At 42.6% G+C, this 19,267-nt stretch overlaps 1 protein-coding gene across 8 annotated transcripts in view; it reads right to left on the reverse strand.

Annotated features, from left to right (window-relative positions):
- ADGRA1 (adhesion G protein-coupled receptor A1) overlaps positions 1–19,267 on the reverse strand; it is an 873,110-nt gene that overhangs the window by 383,510 nt on the left and 470,333 nt on the right. For all 8 annotated transcript variants that reach the window (XM_033941640.1, XM_033941643.1, XM_033941641.1 and 5 more), the window contains 2 exons: positions 17,507–17,671; positions 5,227–5,425 (listed from right to left, as the gene is read on the reverse strand). In XM_033941640.1, the coding sequence (XP_033797531.1) occupies positions 5,227–5,425; positions 17,507–17,671 (364 nt within the window). The remainder of the gene's footprint in view (positions 1–5,226; positions 5,426–17,506; positions 17,672–19,267) is intronic.

Raw genomic sequence — 19,267 nt, forward strand, 5'->3', positions numbered from 1 at the left:
TCTGTCCATGTTTCAACATCTAGTGCGTCTTCAGGGGCAGATTACTAAGTGTACATGGATATACAATTCACCTAAGCAGTCTCCTAAAACATTTATAAGATTGCACATATAGGGATCTCCAGCCCCAGATGTGAATTTAAAATAAGTCCCCAGAGGGTAAATCAGCTATAAATATAGAAGCATAGAAACATGACAGCAGATAAAGGCAAAATGGCGCATCCAGTCTGCTCATCTGCATTATCCACTATCTCCTCCTCTTACTAAGAGATCCCACATGTCTGTCCCTTGCTTTCTTGAGTTCAGTCTTGTCTCTATCACCTCTACCAGGAGACTATTCCATGTATCTACCACACTTATTTTCCTTAGATTACTCCTGAGCCTATCACCTCTTAACTTCATCCTATGCCCTTTCATTCTAAAATTTCCTTTCAAATGAAAGAGACTCGACTCATGGGCATTTATGCCACGTAGATATTTAAGCTTCTCTATTATGCCTAAACAGGTTCAAGATGACTTACAATATTTGGAATTACAGAATGAATATACAATATTATAGTAGTCTGAGGCATAGGCGCTGGAAGGAGGGGGGCGCACAGGGGCTTAGCCTCCCCAAAAATATGATCCCTGGTGGTCCAAGGGAACAGCAGGCAGGAGCGAGCTTTCCGCACTCCTGCCCACTTCTAACATGGTTGGTGGCAGCTGATTTCTTCTGCCGCTGAGTGGCAACCAGCAGTGCTCAGCGGCTTCTTTGATTGGCTCCTGTGAATTCTCATAAATCGCAAGAATTTGCGGGAGCCAAAGAAACCGCTGAACGCTGAGCATGCAGTGCCAAAAGCATGCTCCTGCTGTTTGTCGCTCAGCAGAAGAAGAAATCAGCTACCACCAGCCGGGAGGAGGTAGGAGGATGGGGCAGGGTGCACTGCAGAGCCTGAGAGGGAGAGGGCTGGGTGCAGAGTCTGACAGGGGTTGAGAGGGAAGGGAGCTGGGTGCAGAGTCTGACATGGAAGGGAGGGAAGGAAGGAAAGGGGCTTGGTGAAGAGCCTGACAGGGGAGGGAGGGAAAAGGCTGGGTGCAGTGACTGATGGGGAGGGAGGGGGCTGGGTACAGGGCCTGACAAAGGAGGGAGGGGGCTGGGTGCAGAGCCTGGCAGGGAGAGGCTGGGTGCAGGGGGTAATGCGTTGAGAAGGCAGGGAGGACAGATGCTCAGGGGGTTGGGAAAAACAGATACTGCACATACTAGGAGAAGGTTGGGAAGGACAAATGCATGAGCTGGGGGGGGGGAGATAGGAAAGGAGGAAAAAAAGAGATGCTGCACAGGTAGAGTAGTGGGAAGGGAGAAAAATAAATGCTGCCAGTGGGGGAGGGATAAGGAATGGAGAATTGTTGGACATAGGTGTGTGGCATGAGAGGGAAAGAGAGATGATGTATATGGGGAAAGAAAGAAAGAGGGAGAATTATTAGACATAATAGTGGTGGAGAGGAGGGAGGGAGAAATGTTACACTGGGAGGGAGGAGAGATGACCCATAGAAGGGAGAGATGTCAGACCACTGGAATGGGAAGGAGAGAGAGAGAGAGAGAGTTGCAAGACAACAGAATGGAAGGGAAGGAGGTGAGAGAGAAATGCTAGACTGCAGAAAGGAGAGGAGAGAGATGTTAGACCTCGGGAAGAGAGAAGGAAGGAGAGCGATATGCCAGACCATGGGAGAGGAGAGAGATTCCAGACTATGGGAAGGAGAGGAGAAAGATGCCAGACCATATGAGGGAGAAAGGGGGAAGACAGAGATCTGACCATGGGAGAGGGATGAGATGGTACATAACGATGGAGGGGAAGGGGAGACAAAGGGAGGAGATGGTGCACAGCGGTGAGTGCGACAGGGAAGAGCTAAGAAAAAATGCTTCTTATGGATAGATGGGAGTAGGGGAGAAAAAAGAGGGAGGAGATGATACACATGGATAGATGGGAAGGGAAGGCATGGAAAAGTAGATTTTGAGAAGAAAGCAGAAAAATTGAAGAAAGTTGAATGTTAACAGTTAATGCTCAAGACGGACGTATGGCAGAAAGTGAAGGAGAGAAAAACAGCAAATGGATAAGGTGCCCTGGATACACAGTTAAGAGCAAAGACAGAAGGATGTGCAGCCAGAGACTGGGAAAGATAGTTGGAAAACTAAAATCACCAGGCAACAAAGGTGGGAGAAATGATTTTATTTTCAATTTAGTGATTGAATTGTGTCAGATTTGAGAAATTACATCTGTTGTCTATATTTTGCAATGTTCAGGAAGAAATGCATTTGTTTCTATTTCTCTGGGGGTTGTACTGCATGCAGAGTTTTACATTAGAGAATGACACGGGGAAAAAATCTGTCCCCGTCACCGCCCCGTCCCCGGCCCACCATCCTCTGCACCGCCCCGTCACCGCCATTCCATTCACCGCCCCGTCACCATCACTGCCATCCCTTTCACCGCCCCGTCACCGCCACTGCCATCCCATTCACCGCCCCGTCACCGTCCCCGCAGCATCCATATAAGCCTTAGTACTCTAATATTTAGCGTATTCCATTCTTATAAATCAAAGTTCCTGCTGCTGAACTAGAGAAAGAGATGTTCAGCTGGCAGGGCTTTGTTTATAAATTTTTATTAACACAACTAATATACCACCATAATGTTTCCGACAGAGGACAAGTATGCAATAAATGCATTTTGCTGTTTCAATGCCAGTGCTCAGCAGAACAACAGACAGCAATATGGACATTCACCTTATGTAGTACTTTTTTAATATATAAAAATAGGCAAAATTAGTTGCTGTTTTATCATTATATTTTCTTGCCATTATAGTATTCTTCATTGATCATTTTTCTTTTTAAAATCAAAACAAATTCAACCTATCTTGTGTCCCAGCATGAATTCATGTTTCACTCAATTGGCTGTTTCAAGGGAATTAACCCTCCAACTTCCATTTGCAAAAATACCCAATGTTGTTCCTTCTATGAGCAATATTTAAATTATGAGGAACAACATTGGGTATTTTTGCTGAATTGTGTGACACCATTTGGGCTGAACATGAAGATTGAAAATGCCTGGTTAGCCCTGGACAGATGATTTGAACAGCCAGGAGCCTGTCCTGGCCATTTAAATCATTTTGAATATCTAGTCCAATGATAACAGAATTAGGGTGATTATAGAAACATAGAACTTTGTTGATCACTAAAAACAGTGGAGACTAAGGGTCTATCAAGCTCAGCATCCTGTCTTTGACACTGGCCAGTCTTGGTCTTTGGAACTGCCCATTGTGTCAGAAGCAATAGGGATTAAGTGACTTGCCCAGGGTCACAAGGAGTGTAGTGTAGCTCTAACCACTGGATTTAGAAGTTGGCTTCTTTTGGGATCTTTAACTCATCATCGCTAGGACTCGAATCTGAGTCCGTGGCACCTAACATAGAATGGAATTAGTATGGCAAAGTAATGAAGAATGGTCCAGCAGCCCCCACCCTCCCTCCACCTCACCTTATATTCGTTCCGAGTTTGCCGGCTTCCTTTTTCCCTAGCCGCACGCGTTCAAAAAGCCGTGCATTTAGCCAGCTCCCTCCCTCCACCTCACCTTAAATTTTGAGTTTTCCGGCTTCCTTTTTTCCGAGCCGCACGTGTTCAAAAATCCGTGCACGCGCGGCTGCGCGAGTCAATCAAACTTCTCCTCTCCTGCAACTTCCTGTTTCCGGTTGCGTCAGAGGAGAAGATTGATTGACTCGCGCAGCCGCGCGTGCACGGATTTTTGAACACGTGCGGCTCGGAAAAAAGGAAGCCGGAAAACTCGAAATTTAAGGTGAGGTGGAGGGAGGGAGCTGGCTAAATGCTACGGGTGGGTGGGCGGTGGCTGCGGGGACCGCGCGATCCTTGATACCTCACTGCGGAGACAAGACCATTCACCGCCCCGCGGGCGGTGAATGGCCTTGTCCCCGTCGCCGCAGCGACTGCTAGTTTTCTTCCCCGTTTTCGGCGGGTGACCCGCGGCTAAAATGCGGTGGCCGCGGGTAAACCGCCACCGTGTCATTCTCTATTTTACATCTTAGGGTTTTGTTTGTATATATTAGTACTTTTAGTTTGTGGTCCTGTATTTGCAAAGGGGTTCTCCATGTTCTGCATGTGACCATGGCCAGGTGTTCAGGTAGGGATGAATATTGAGAAGCATTCAATGTGTGCTGTATAGTTTAATTTTGTGGTTAACCATTATGAATTGTTAATAAGATTATATTGTGTGTATATATAAAAAATGAATGGAAAAATTGTATTACTATTATAGTAGTACTATTATGGGGCTGCCTATGGTTTTGAGGACAGAAATATGAATAGGGTAATAGAGAAGAGAGAATGGAGGTTCTTTGACTGTACTGGTATAGCACGTGTAGAGGGTGGGATTTAGTGATATTAGATATTCTGAGTTAGTTGCTTAGAGTGTGTACGCTTTCAAAGAAGAGAGCTTAACTTTTTTTCAGAATCTGTTGTAGAATGTTTCCATCCTGATGTCAGTTGGGAGGTTGTTCCAGGTCTTGGTGCCAAGATATGTGAAGAGCGAGTTAAATACACATTTGTATTCAACCCCTTTGGGAGACGGGAGTAGCAGTTGAAGCGATTTCAGTTTTTGCCTGGTGTAGACCAGGAGTTGACATATAAGTCTGATCGATTCAGCAGTTTTTGCATACAAGATCTGAAACATTATGCATGATAGTTTGAAGGTGATGCGAGTTTTGACAGGCAGTCAGTGTAAGATCTTATAACAGGGTGAAATAGAGTCAAAATGAACGGAAGGGCCGCCCCATCTCACATCTCTCCCATTATGACAAAGGATACACCAATAAGAACAAATGGGTTTCAACAGCCTCTTAAGTTGGGTCATAATAGCAGCAAATCATAAATACACCGGTAGAATGTTCCACAACTGTGGTCCCTCAGTTAAAAATGAAGCTGCCCTCGTCTCTACAAAGTGTACCTTTCCAAGATTCACCTGTTTGAGAATACTGACATATGCATGAGTGTACCAATGTCAGTATTCTATTCATTTACACACAAAACACACATATATATGTAAGTACCCCATTATAGAATTGCCCCCATATGATTAGTACACTTCAGTAAACAGGCCCCTTAGCCTCCATGTGAACATACAAACAATACTTAAGGATTTAAAATGTAGCAAGAGTTACAGTCTCTTCTAGACAGTATGTAAATTTACCAGACTATAGGCATGAAGGATGAGAGTTAATTCATGTGAGAAAGGGCACTCAGAATAGTCTTCTTCAGTCCATTGTCCAGTGCGGTTGCATTTACGCCAAGCTCTTTGCTCTTCATGTTCTCTTTGGAAAGAAACTGAGCTAAACCTATACTGTGTACAGGTATGGTAAGCAGTAATCCCAGCCAGAGTTTTAGGCCATCTAGAATTTTAAAAAAACAACAAAAACACAATTTAAATTGTGATTTCTACATTCAATTCAAAATGTGACCGTAACATAATGAATGATATGGTAGTTTTCTAAATGTGAATAACAAATGCATTCTTCACCACATCAGAACATAGTATACAACAGCAGCCTGCATAATGTTAGGGAATGTTAGGGGTAATGCCGGCAGGAGGGATTGGGTATCCTTCCTGTCGGGGATGTTGGGGGAGGGGGGGAGGTGATGGTAGGAGGGAATAGGCATCCCTCCTGCTGGTCAACTTGCAACTTTCTCCCATCAGCTGAGCAGCAGGCACTCTCCAAAGCTGTGATTCTGCAACTAGCACCCTAGAATGATGGACAGACTTGGATGCCGGACTTGCAGCTTTGGGGAGTCCCTTCTGCTCAGATGATGGGTGAGGGGGGAATTCCCCTGTCACGATCAGCTGCTGTGGTCTAGCGGCAAAGATAAGTGGCCGCTGTTTTTTAACATTTATGCAAACTAGGAATAAAGTATGGGATTTTCAGGCTTCATTTTAGCTGTAATGTCCAGGATAAGGTTTCCTTTTTTTCTGTTTTGTCTAACAGAAGTTTCCTCTTAAACATGCCTTTGTTTTTCAGTGAAGTTACAATATATCATACAGTGATTTACGAGACTTGTCTGCAAAGATGCCAAGAGTGAAACTTCCCAAAGAGTGAGATTTACCATTGCAAATAGTTTTGAGACGATGTGTCCAGGTGATAAATCTATAAAGATTTAAATGTAGTAATTGTTTTGCAGAAGAAAAAAAACCAGCATAAAATATTTATTTTTATTTTAAGCCTCTGAAAGGATACAGATAGGCAATATGGGTAAAATTTCTGGTCTATGAAAAACTGTTCTTCACTCTGGCAAAAAATATGCAAATAGATCTCAGAGTGCCTACAGTTTGTTTCTTGCTTGATATACCGCCTACTGTGGAGCATCCAGGTGGTTAACAACAATTATATTAAAATAGAGGGATCAGAGAGTTGTGAATTAAAATGGGTACTTGTGGGCACATGAAAAAGAGATAGGGAGAGGAAGGGAGATAGGGAGAGATAGGGAGGGAAGAGGAGAGTCTGCCTGCAGAAAGGTGCCTTCAGATTTCTTCCAACCTGCTGGATCACTTGGCTTTTCTCAGACTTGTATTTCATGAAAACTGTGATTCAGATCAGTGCACTGGTTCTGCAGACTAAAGACGTTTCCTCATGTCCTAGGCCAGGGGTGTCAAAGTCCCTCCTCGAGGGCCGGAATCCAGTCGGGTTTTCTGGATTTCCCCAATGAATATGCATTGAAAGCAGTGCATGCACATAGATCTCATGCAGATTCATTGGGGAAATCCTGAAAACCCGACTGGATTCTGGCCCTCGAGGACCGACTTTGACACCTGTGTCCTAGGCTAATGGCTTGGTCCTTCCTGTGTTGTTCAGCAACAGTTTATGTTTCATGGCATTATTTATTTATTTTGATTTATATCCTGTCCTCTCTGAGGAGCCCAGAACGGGTTACATGGTAACATACATATCAGCAAACAAGACACATAATAGTTAACAACAAGGAACAGAAGACTAAGGTGATATGGTACAGTGAGATGAGTTTAGTTCAGTTATTCTGGATTTGAAGACACTTGGAGCCTGAAGCATGCACAGGAAGAGAATCAGTGTGTGCAAAGGGAGAGATTCAGTTGAATATCAATTAAGAATACTGTGGTTTGGGAGTAACCGTCTGAATGCTAGCTTGTCCTGAGTGGTCAGGTGAAGAGGTAGGTTTTTATTACTTTCCTAAATCTCAAAAGTCTATTAAGAGATTTGATATTAGGAGGTAGCTGATTCCAGTACGAAGTGAGAGTATGACCTTTGTCTGGCACTTTCTAGTTTGAGGCTTCAACCAGGGGGTATTTGAAGATGCATTTCTTCCTGGGAGCAGAGGGTTCTGTTTGGGACATAAGGCAGCAGTTTGGCTGATATGTAGCCAGGCGCCATGTCATGTAAGGACTTGAACGCAGGTACTAAGCCTTTGAAGATGCAACGTTTGGCTACGGGTAGCCAGTAGGCCAATGCTAGAGCTTGGGATACTGAATCGCAGAAGTGAAGGTTCTTCAGTAGTCTGATTGCTGCGTTTTGTACACATTGTAGATGCTTAATATTTTTTGCCGTCAGTCTGTTGAATAATGTGTTGCAGTAGTCCATGCGGGAGAAGATGAAGGCATAAAGAATTGGGAAGTCTGGTTCAGAGAAATAGTTTCTTATTTTCTATTGTTGTCATAGATAGTAGAATGAAGACGAGACCGCTTGCAAGATATGGTTGGTAAGTGATAGGTTAGAGTTGAGAAGTACCCCTAGGCTGCGGACTTGGTCTTTGGCGGTTATGGTAGATGATTCCCAGAGGAGAGAGGGGAGGTTATAGGCGCAATGTTCTTTAAGGATCCAAAGGAGTTCAGTTTTTGTGGCGTTTAATGAGAGCTTGTTTGCGGACATCCAGATTTTGATTTCTGATGGAAATTTTGTTGTTTTGTAATCTGGGAATTGTGGTTGTCTCCTAGCGGTAGGTACAATTGGATGTCATCGGCAAAGGAGTGAATCTTGACTTTGTGTTTGTAGGCTATATCCAGGATAGGCGTAATATAGAGATTAAACAGCAGAGGAAATAGTAGCACTCCTTGTGGTCCCCTCTACTTGATCGGCTTTGGCTTTGATAGGGTAGTATCAAGTAGTACACATTGGGATCTGTTGCTTAGGAAAGATGCGAACCAGAGTAGCTTCATAGCTCAGCGAGTTGGGTGAGCAGGATGTCATGGTCAATGGTGTTGAATGCTGCACTAAGGTCTAGTAGCACCAGAAGGACATTGTTTCCTTTATCTATGAGTTTCAGTGCTATGAAATTTCCAGAAATCTGATTGGAAAGCGGATAGGGCTTTTTTGTTGTTAGTAAAGGAGCGTAGTTGGTTTAGTACTTTTTTTTCTAAGATCTTTGAAACGAAAGGTAGGTTGGAGACAGGCCTAAAGTTGCTGGGTGTGTCCAGGTCAAGTGTGGACTTCTTCAAAAGCGGTCTAATGATTGCCGATTTCCAGCTTGTAGGTACAGAGCCCGAGTATAGTGATGCATTGATAAGAGTGAGCATGCAAAAGCCTCTTTCATCTCAACTAGGAGGCGTGATGGGCAGGGATCTAGGATAGAGATGGATGACTGAAGGAAATCAATAATCTCAGTAAGGTCATCAAGTGAGACATTGTTGAAGTGGGTTAGTTTTTCATTTGTGGGTTTGGGGATTCCATTTGGGCAGAAGGGTACCGGAGTCAGTTGTTTGACAGTGTCCAAGTGGGAAAGTATATTGTCTGTCTTTTCAGTGAAGTAGTCTGAGAGTGATTCAATGTTGAGGCTGGTGTTCAGGTATTGATTGTCTCCTTGTGGTGCTGAGAATAACTTTTTGGATAATGTGAAGAGGTTTTTTTGTTCAGTTGGGGATTCTTAGTAGTTGTTGGGAATAGTAGGCCTTTTTTGCATCGAGTATAGCTAATTTGTATTCTTCATGCAGTTTTCTTTAGTTGGATTTATCACCATTCAGACTGGATTTGTACCATTCCCACTCTGCTTTCCTTAGTTCTCTTGTCTTGGTTCTTAGGTTATCAGTGAACCAAGGGGAGGAGAGATTGCAGGGCTAGCATTTAATTTATTTGATTGAGGCAAGGCCCTCATAGAGGTTTTTTACTTGGGTGTGCCAGATTGTGGCTGCTTCATCGACGGATTTGTGATTTGAGTTCAGTGATCTTGCTAGGCTAGAAAGGCCTGAGGAAAGATTCTTTAGGTCAATTAGATTCGTTGTTATAGATTTTCTTCTGCTGGGATTGTTTCTTAGGTGGCAATTGTTTTGTCATGTATGAGTAGTTGAATGTGATAATGTGGTGGTCAGACTAGGGTACTGCTTCAATGGAGCACTTGGTGGTTGTGTTGGTAGATTAGTCATTTTGAATGAAGATTAGGTCTAGGACATGACCCACTGAGTGGGTTGGTGAGAAGACTATTTGGTGGAAGCTCAGGTCGGATAGCGATAGAAGTAAATCCACTGAGGATCCGGTCTCATTTGGGTAGTTTGTGAAGTTAAAGACTCCTAGGATGGCGATCCAGTTGTAAGAGATTGTCACCTTGTCAAGGATGGCTAGAAGGTCATCTAGGTCAGTCATTGGTGAATGGGGATCTCTGTATATCAAGTCTATTGTAAGATCTCTGTTGTGTCCTACTGAAAAGATGAGGCATTCAAGTGTGTTTAGTGTGATAGCATTTATTAATCTTGGGTTGAGGTTGGATTTGATGATGGAAGCTACACCTCTACTTCTGGTGTCAGTGTGTGAGCATGCTAGGACATGATAGCCAGGGGGGCAAAGCAAAGCTAGGGCAGCTCCATTGTTGTCTTTAAACCGAGTTTCCATAATCAGGAAGATGTCCCAGTTATTGTCTGTCTCTCGTCTTGTTGCTCTGTTAATCTTTTGTGCAATGCTGCTTTTAAGCTATAAACCAATTTTGTTTCATACACAATCTTTTGGACCCTCCAGCTCAAATGAATTTCATCTATGCAACTATTCACTCTCATTTAAACTATATACATGTGATCTATGCTGGTCTTCCATCCTATCTTCTCAAATGTCTTCAGACAGTCTGAAACACGGCATGCACAATTTATCTTCTGCTAGTAAGTTTGACTACATGACCTCCGTGTTCATACACTGCTACTGGCTCAATAATTTGCCTCATATTCAGTTTATTGCTAAATAATTTTTTATTGAGCAGAAAACTATTTGATCCAGTATTTCTTACGATAAACAACGCTCAATCATACATTTTTATATTATCCCCTCCCACCCTAACTCCCCCCCACCCCCCCTGTCCGGAGTCCCAAAGAAACTAACTCAAACATACAATCAACTAATTAGACATATATCAATATTTCAAAATACGACTTCTAGACACAGATGTCATAGTATTCCAAAATGGTTCCCATATAGCCATAAAGTGAAGGCCTCCTGTTTAGGAGAGGTCAGGAACACTACGACGTTCCCAGGCTAGCAGAATAATCATCTGAGACCTCCACAAGGAAAGCGTTGGAACGGTTGGTTCTAACCACAGCTGCAAAATACATTTTAAGGCAGACAGAATTGACCATCGCAAAAAGGTCCTAGCTCCAGGTAGTATATGGTGATAAGAAGGTAAAACCCCAAAAAGTAGTTCTGGTGTGAGACGTATTTTCATTTTCCAAATATGTTCAATGAAGACAAATAAACTGGTCCAAAAGGATTGAACATCCGGGCATGACCAAAACATATGGCCAAGAGTGGCTTCCTGGAATCCGCATGTCATACAGCTTGGAGAAGGGCGTAATTTGGCTCGATACGCCCACTTGGGTGAAACAAATAATCGAAATAACAATTTATATTGCATTTCAAAAAAGTATATATATTTTCTTAAAGAAGGTAATCTGGTTACAGCGGTAAGAATAATATCATCAGGCAATATAATATTGAGATCATGAGCCCAAGCGATCTGGTATTTTGCATAGTCAGAGAGTGGGGTCTCATCTTTCAGATAACGATGATGAAATTTTAAAGGCACCACCATTTGAGAGTCTAACGTGTATACCGTAGACAATAATTCGCGTTTAGTAGTATCCAAATTAGATCGGTTAAGGGAATTCAAATAATGATGAATCTGCAAATATGCAAACCAATCCCTATCAGTCAGATCATAGTCTCTACATAACTGAGCAAAAGTTTTAATGGTGCCATCTCGGTGGACTAAATGAAACAAATATACCAGTCCCTTGGCTTCCCAATAAGTGAATCGTGAGATCCCCATTCCAGGCGGGAAATGACTATTCGAACAAATAGGCAGAAAGGGGGATTCACGATGACTTATTCCATGAAATCTGCATATCCATATCCAAACCCGTCTCAAAGGTGTGCCAAATAACTTTAGTCCAAGGTGAGAGGGGAGAGATGAAGGAATGGAGTGTAGATATGCACTGAAATGGTCTCCCGAAAAACAGGTAAGTTCTATGGTAGTATTAGAAAAAGTGGATGTTCCCCTAAAATAATCATTTATGTGACGCATACCACAACTAATAGTTAAATAACGAAGGTTAAGTAATCCAAGGCCCCCTTTGGGAAGTGGTCGTGCTATCTGTTGGTAAGATAATCGTGCCCGGCGGCCCCTCCATAGGAAATATTGAAGAGAGCGGGTATACTTGGTCTCATCTCGAGTCAAAAGATATAAAGGTAGGGTTTGGAATATATATATCCAGGAGGGAATCACAATCATTTTAAGTAATGCGATTCTACCCATAATCGAGAGAGGAAAATTATGCCACATTCTTAACTTTGCTGACAAAGAGCGGAACAAGGGTTCTATATTAATGGCATATAAAGTAGAAAGATCTATTGGGATCAAAACTCCTAAATATTTAATATGAGTGTCAGCCCATTGCACTGGAAAAACACCCTTCCATTGATGACGTAAGAAGGCATGAGAAGGCATAGCCACTGATTTGTCAAGATTAATAACCAGACCTGAATAGAACCCATATTCCGCTATTAGATCCAAAGCCCCTGGGAGAGAATATGTTGGATTTGTTAATATAAGCAGTAAATCATCTGCAAATGCCAATATTTTAAGATTTTGATCTGCTATCTCAAGTCCTTGTTCCTCTGTAAAATTACAAAGAGTACATAAAAGTGGTTCTAATGTAAGAATAAAAAGTAGTGGAGATAAAGGACAACCCTGACGGGTTCCTCGACAAATAGAGAATTTATCAGAAGAAGTTCCATTAATCAGCAAAGAAGCCATAGGATTGTTATACAAAGAGGATAGGGCTTGACGATAAAATCCTGAAATTCCAATGTAATCCAACGTTTGATACATAAAAGTCCAGGAGACATTGTCAAATGCTTTGGCCGCATCCAGGCTCACAAATAAAGTTGGAAGCGACTTTTGTTGAGCGTGGGCCAAAGCAAGTAAAATCTTACGTATATTTAACACTGATTGCCTTCCTGGGACAAAGCCAGCTTGGTCTTTATGGATTAATAGAGAAATGTAGGGAAGCAATCTGTTTGCTAAAATACGAGAAAAGAGCTTGAGATCCACATTAAGTAGAGAAATAGGTCGATATGAACCTGGAAGATCTGCAGCTTTATCAGGTTTAAGTAATAGAACTATAGATGCCTCGTTGGCAAATCTGGGAAATGCACCACTTCGTATAACCTCATTGAAATAAGACAATAGAGGGCCACAAAACGATGTCTCTAAGATTCGATAGAATTTGCCTGAAAAACCATCGGGGCCAGGAGCAGTGCCGGGCCTAATAGCCCTGATAGCTTCATATTCAGTTTAAAGTTCACAAAGCCCTCTATTGAAATTTCCCCTTACTTATTTACTTTTCTATTTTCTTTTACCTAGAGAATGACATGGTGGCTGTTACCTGTGGCCGCCAAAACGGTGAGGAAAAACCTGTGTTCACCATGGCTACGGAGACAAGGCCGTTCACCGCCCCGTGGAGCGGTGAATGGCCTTGTCCCCGCAGTTAAGGGAGGGAACGCGTGCAGTCACCTATCGTGCTCCCTCCCTACAGCCGCCACTGAGTTGAAACAGCTCCATTTCTCCCTCCCTGCCCCTTACCTTCGTGGCTGCAAGTCTAAATTGCCTTCTTACAGCAGCTGGAGCATTGAAGCTGCGTGTGGCTGCCATAAAGGTCATCTCTGATGCAGAGACGACCTTTACGGCAGCCATATGCAACTACAACGCTCCTGCTGCTGTAAGAAGGCAGTTTAGACATCGCTGGCCACAGGTAAAGGGAAGGGAGGTTTGTCAGACCAGGCCTGTTGTCCGAGGGGGGGGGGGGTGAATGCACCACGAAGGTAAGGGGCAGGGAGGAGGAAATGTGGGGTGGAGAGGAAAAGACCCTGAAGGAAAATGGGTAAAACAGAGTGGGAGAAGGACGCTGAAAGCACATGGGGAAGACAGAGGGGGAAAAAGGATGCTGAAAGCACATGGGGAAGACAGGGGGGAGAAGGATGCTGAAAGCACATGGGGAAGACAGAGTGGGGAGAAGGACGCTGAAAGGACATGGGGAAGACAGAGTGGGGAGAAGGACGCTGAAAGGACATGAGGAAGACAGAGGGGAGAGGACACTGAAAGGACATGGGGAAGACAGAGTGGGAGAGACGCTGAAGGAAAATGGGGAACAGAGAGTGGGGAGAAGATGCTGGCAGGGAAGAAGACAGAGATGCCAGACTATGGAGAGAGCAGAGGGAAGAAGATGGGTGCCAGACCAATTTGGAAGGGGGAGGGGGAGAAAGGGAGAGGCACAGTAACAGAGCAAATGGAAGACGCAGAGAGAAGACAGACAGTGGATAGCAGGAATTGAATGAGAAGATGAGGAAAGCAGAAACCAGTCAACAAAGGTAAAAAAAAAATTTCTATTTCTTTTTTTTCTTCTTCAGGATAAAGTAGTATATTAGTTGTGTTGATAAAAATTTGTAAACAAAGTCCTGCCAGCTGAACATCTCTTTCTCCAGTTCAGCAGCCAGAACGTTGATTTATAAGGAAGGAATAAGCTAAATATTGCAGTACTGAGGCTTGTATAGATGTTGCGGGGACGGTGACGGGACAGTGAATGGGATGGCAGGGACAGTGACGGGACGGGGAATGGGATGGCGGTGACGGTGATGGGGTGGTGAAGGGAATGGCGGTGAAGGGGCAGTGAAAGGGATGGTGGGCAAGGGACGGTACAGTGACGGGGACAGATTTTTTCCCAGTGCCATTCTCTACTTTTACCATTCTGTTTTTTAGCTTCATTCATCTAACAGCCATTGACTTATTCTACCTTAATTTCATCTACAGATCTGGAGTCTACTAAACTATGCTTTTTCTTTTAGGACTACTTCTATGGAACTCACTATCTCCCTCCTTATAACCTGAACAATTCTACCCTGTTTTTAAGTCTGCTCTGAAGATGCATTTTTTGACTTTGGCATATGGAGGCTGAGTTTGAGACTGACCGCCAGCACTCATCAATCTTTGTCTCTAAACATCTTTGTGATTTGACTTTATCCTCTGTCCTATCAACTTTGGCATTCTTTTCAATTTTGAATGAGTTTGTGTTTAATTTGATTGTAAATTACCTTGGGGTTTTTTTTCTAAAAGAAAGGCATGATATAACATTCTAGTATCTGTAAACCGTAATATGTGCTCTCTATCTCTCTCTCTTTGAGACTTTACTTGTTATTCAGAGTATATTTGTGTCTGTCTTCTCAGCTAGCACAGGGCATATCCATAACTATCTCAAATAGCTCACTATCTTCAGGAAGATTCTAGCAGATTTTATTGGTTTTTATTTTCTCAATCTTAGCTTCCCTTACTGAATAGGACTAGAGTTCTATTTTGTTTATTATTCAGTGGACTAATTATGGACAGTGCTTCTAATTCTAAGACCATACGCTCTTATATTCACATATACGCAAAATCAATGCAATTATGTTGCTCAAGTATCCACCAAGGATCATTCCTATTTTATTGTACTTTGATAGGAGGTAGATGACAGCCAACACTCGCAATTGACTCACTGATGGATGCTTCTATTGTACAATTCTAATGTTCCTTTGTATTCTCCAGGATCAACACTTAACTCACTTGACAGATATGGAAGAAAATCAGTTAAATCAAGGTTCAGACTAGCAAAACTTGTGTCAGACCTTCCAGAGGTGCACTACTTTCCAGGATGAATGACTGCAACCAAAGCATATTGTTTAAGAGTGGTTAATAGACCTTATTCAGTTATTGCAGCAGTGGAATCCTCTTTTTCTGGACAGGCTTTAGCCTAACTCTAGCAGTGAAGCCCAGTGAAGCCTAGAACCTTCTAAACAGAAGAAGGAGTGCTGGTGAGCAATTTTACCAGTTGGGCCGATTGATTATGTGAAATATTCTGTGTTTGTTTTATTGTAATCCGCCTAGGTTATAGGTGGAAAATATACATAACATAACATAATATTGTGCTTATTAACCGCATAACCAGAAGTTCAATGCAGTTTACAAAAGATTATAAAAGTAAGTATATTACATAAAATAAGATGGTTAGTTAGTCAGTCAAATATTTAGAAAAAAGATATGTCTTCAATTGTTTTCTAAAATGTCTGTAAGAACAGGTTGTGAGCAATAAATACATAAATAGTTGGGTTCAAGGCTGAAGCAATGGAATTTTTTAAGGCAGGACACCAAAATATTTTTTTCCGTGATCGTCACACCATCCTATGTTTAAAATGTGTGACTCAGTTGCACCTGCCGATGTGTATCCCTCCGTGCAGCATGAAAAGTTTGGGAAGGTATGCTTTATTTGCTTTTTCTTTCCAAGCTGATTGGGAGTCCTCCACCAACAGTCCTGGCCGTGTGAATATGTGTGTGTGTGTGTGTGAAGGGGGGGGAGTTGTTTCACTCTCTCATTTACAGTAGCAAGGAATAGACGAGCTCTGCAGGACTCCAAGAACATGCATGTCCCTAGAAATTTAAAACACAATATTGAAGCACCCCCCTTTGCTGGTAACAATGCAGTCCGCTCAGTGGCCTTATTATGTATGTTGTCACACAACTATCCCCTGCTCTGGCTGGCAGGCGGGTTTAGCTGTGCTGAATCCTGACCTGTCGGCGCGGCTTCCCCAGGAAAGAGGAAGGCTTTTCAGGTAAAACAGACCTAGGCTCCCGCCTTGTCTGCCCAGGCCACACTGAGATACGCGTGCCAAAAGGAGAAGACAATTCAGATATGTTCAAATTCTCATTCTTAGGCTTTATTACACAGAGGGTCTGAATACTATCAGCCACCTTCAAGGAATGCATCAATTAAGCACAAAGCAAAAATATCATACAGTTGTCAGAATGGCTTGCGAACCAAGAATGGCATACAGTTGCAGTTCCCTGGACTTTCTCTGCTTTGAGGATAGTCTTCTTCACCAGTGTTTAAATAATCAGAAATGCCATGAAAACAAATTCCAAATCAATGCAAGTAAACTGCATAAACTTAGCCAGTAGAAAACAATAGCAAACTTTGGAAATACAGTTCCCAGTTCCCCAGCTGATCTTGTAAAGTAAAGTGTTCAGTGCCCCGCTCTGACTCCATTCAGAGCTCAGGAGGTCAATGTGGCTTATCAGCATCAGCTGGGCTTCCAGCCGAGGAAGCACAGCAGGGCTTTAGATAAGTTGCTAGTTCTACCGGGACTTTATCACAGTAGCTTCACAAGATAAGAGATACAACTTCTTCAGCAAACAAAACCTCTGAGCTATCTGGGAGCAAAACTGAGAGGTTTTCCTTCTCTCCCTAATCAAGGCCAGCTGGTCTCAGGTTACAGAGAGCCAGCACACAAACGCAGCTTAGTAAGAGAGTTTCCTGGCTTCACTTCATCTCATGGACTAACCTCCATTCCCTCTGGGGTATAGTCAGCTTCCAGACACAATTCATTAGTGTCCATTGCTTCAGCTTTCTCAGCAGTTGGGCTCAGGCTTGGGAAATTCTCTGCCATATCCACGTCCTCACTGCTGTAGGGCTGAGGAGAGAGACTCCTCCCCTCGCCTTCCTGATTGCTTGGCTGCTCGTGCCTTTGCCTGGATTCCCCTGCTTCACCTCCATCCCTGCCTCCCTCTCTGTGATTCAGGGTTCTGCTTTTATGTGTGTCATAGCCCTACCCCTCTCTCCTAGGAACAGGGGGGTTGGGCTGGAAATCCCTAGGGAAATAACTCAGGCTTCTCCTAGGCTGGAAATGTGAATACCTTGCAGGACTAGGTCTCCACTTCTCAGTAAAAGTCCTAACAGGCTTTCTGGTGTATTTATTCTGATATGGCATGCTGTGCTTAAACCCTTCCTGCTCTACCTCACTATCTGAGGGGTAGTCAAATATTTCAATATCCTTACTTTTAACCTGGTCAGCTCTCCTGACCAGGGACCATGCTCTCATTTTATCCATTACAGGGACAAAGCTGGCTACATGTTTGTCACAATGTGAAGTGTTATTTAAAGGAATATTTACCTGAAATCACCTTTATTGTTGATTACTCTTTCTGCAGGGCAGTTAGGTGCCGAAATATCTAGCACTACAATCTCTATTTTTTTAGTGCTGCTTCCAGAAGTAGTATTCACTAAGCACTCCCATTCTCCTGTTGCACCAATTTCAATGCTAGACAAAACGAGCTCCCTGCAAAATAAATGGCCCAGTTATGAAAATTAAAAGATAAGTTTACTTTGGAGAATGACACATTTATTTAAGGACTACTGCCTGGAAAACTGTTAGAAAGTATAGGTTAATACAATCAAGAAATTCATATTGCTTTCATAAGTAAAAATAATGACTGACAGGATAATATATCTCAAAGGCTATGCAACGGATAACACTTATGCCTACTACTTATGGAGAATTTAGGAAAGACCTTAAAACATATCTGTTCCTGAAGTATTTAGGTAACTGACCTGTACAATCTTAGTCCACAATATCTGATCTCTAGAGCTGTTTATCACTGGCCCTTAACTTTGTTAATTCTACTCAATCTGTAGCATCTTTTAATCATTGTAAATCGCATAGAACTTCACAGTCCTGTAGTATATAAACTGTTATTATTATTATTATTAACACTCATTCTGATATCACACAGTCTCAAAATTTATTTTTCTGAATTTCATAACATGATTTTATAAATCAGCTTTGACTGTCTTATTTTTCATTATAACCAGGGCAGGATTAACCTTTCTGTGAGCCCTAGGCATGTATGGTTCTAACTGCAGAGGAAAACCATGAGAAAGTAGCAGGTAAGAATTGCTGCTTGCAGGGGCTGCAAAGTGTGTAACAATCTTACACATGGGTGGAGCAGGATGTTGGTGGGGGCTTATGCACATAAGCTACAGAATACTACTAATAACTCAGTATTAGTTATCCCAACTCAACAAAGCAGTTTAAAACAGATCTTCAGACAGCCAGTTTGAGTATACTACTCAAAATTTCCAGCTCAAATCCTCATTGATCCATTATTGATTTTATATCTGTTTACTCAATGCTTATTCGATACAGTTTTAACTACTGATTTAATGCAGATTTATACTGACTTATATTAGAAATGTTATATTCATTTTATTCAACTTAATTCTTTGAATATTCTTTTAATTGTAGATATGTTGATCACCTCTTCCGACATGAATTCATGTTTCACTTTCTTCCTGAGGGTCGAGGTGTTTATCATAACCGTTGTCACACACCCGTTACACAGGACAGGCATGTTCCCCCAAATCCTGAATTTGAGACAGGCTTGGATAGAGATTCAAAGCAAGGCACTAGCAGACCAGCCCACTATCCTTGCAAGCAGAATGGTTCCCTAGACAGGACCTCACAAAAGTGAAACAAGGATACACTAGGCACATGGGGAACAAAACCCATTATAAGCAGGAGTTATTTCCCTGATGTCCAGAGGGGGAGATATAGAGCCCAGAACACTCTCTCCCTACCTTGAAGCTTCAGGCAGGGCTTACATACTTTAAACATGAGGGAAAATGAGTTAGAGAGAGAGAGAGAGAAACATAGGGATTCCACATGGCTAAGAAGTACACATTCAGAGCTTTCAGAGGAGATGAAAGTTGGTGACAATACTACAGAGAGTTTGAGTCAAAGCTCGGGGGCAAGCATGGAAATACCCATGGAGGTGGAAATGGGAACAGATATAAACAACACACAGCTTGAGGACATGGAAGTCAGCCGAAGAGAAAAGGCAAGTGTTTGTATTGATGAGTTTGTACTATGCAAGGT

Source organism: Geotrypetes seraphini, chromosome 4, assembly GCF_902459505.1.
Source record: "Geotrypetes seraphini chromosome 4, aGeoSer1.1, whole genome shotgun sequence".
Lineage (NCBI taxonomy): Eukaryota > Metazoa > Chordata > Amphibia > Gymnophiona > Dermophiidae > Geotrypetes > Geotrypetes seraphini.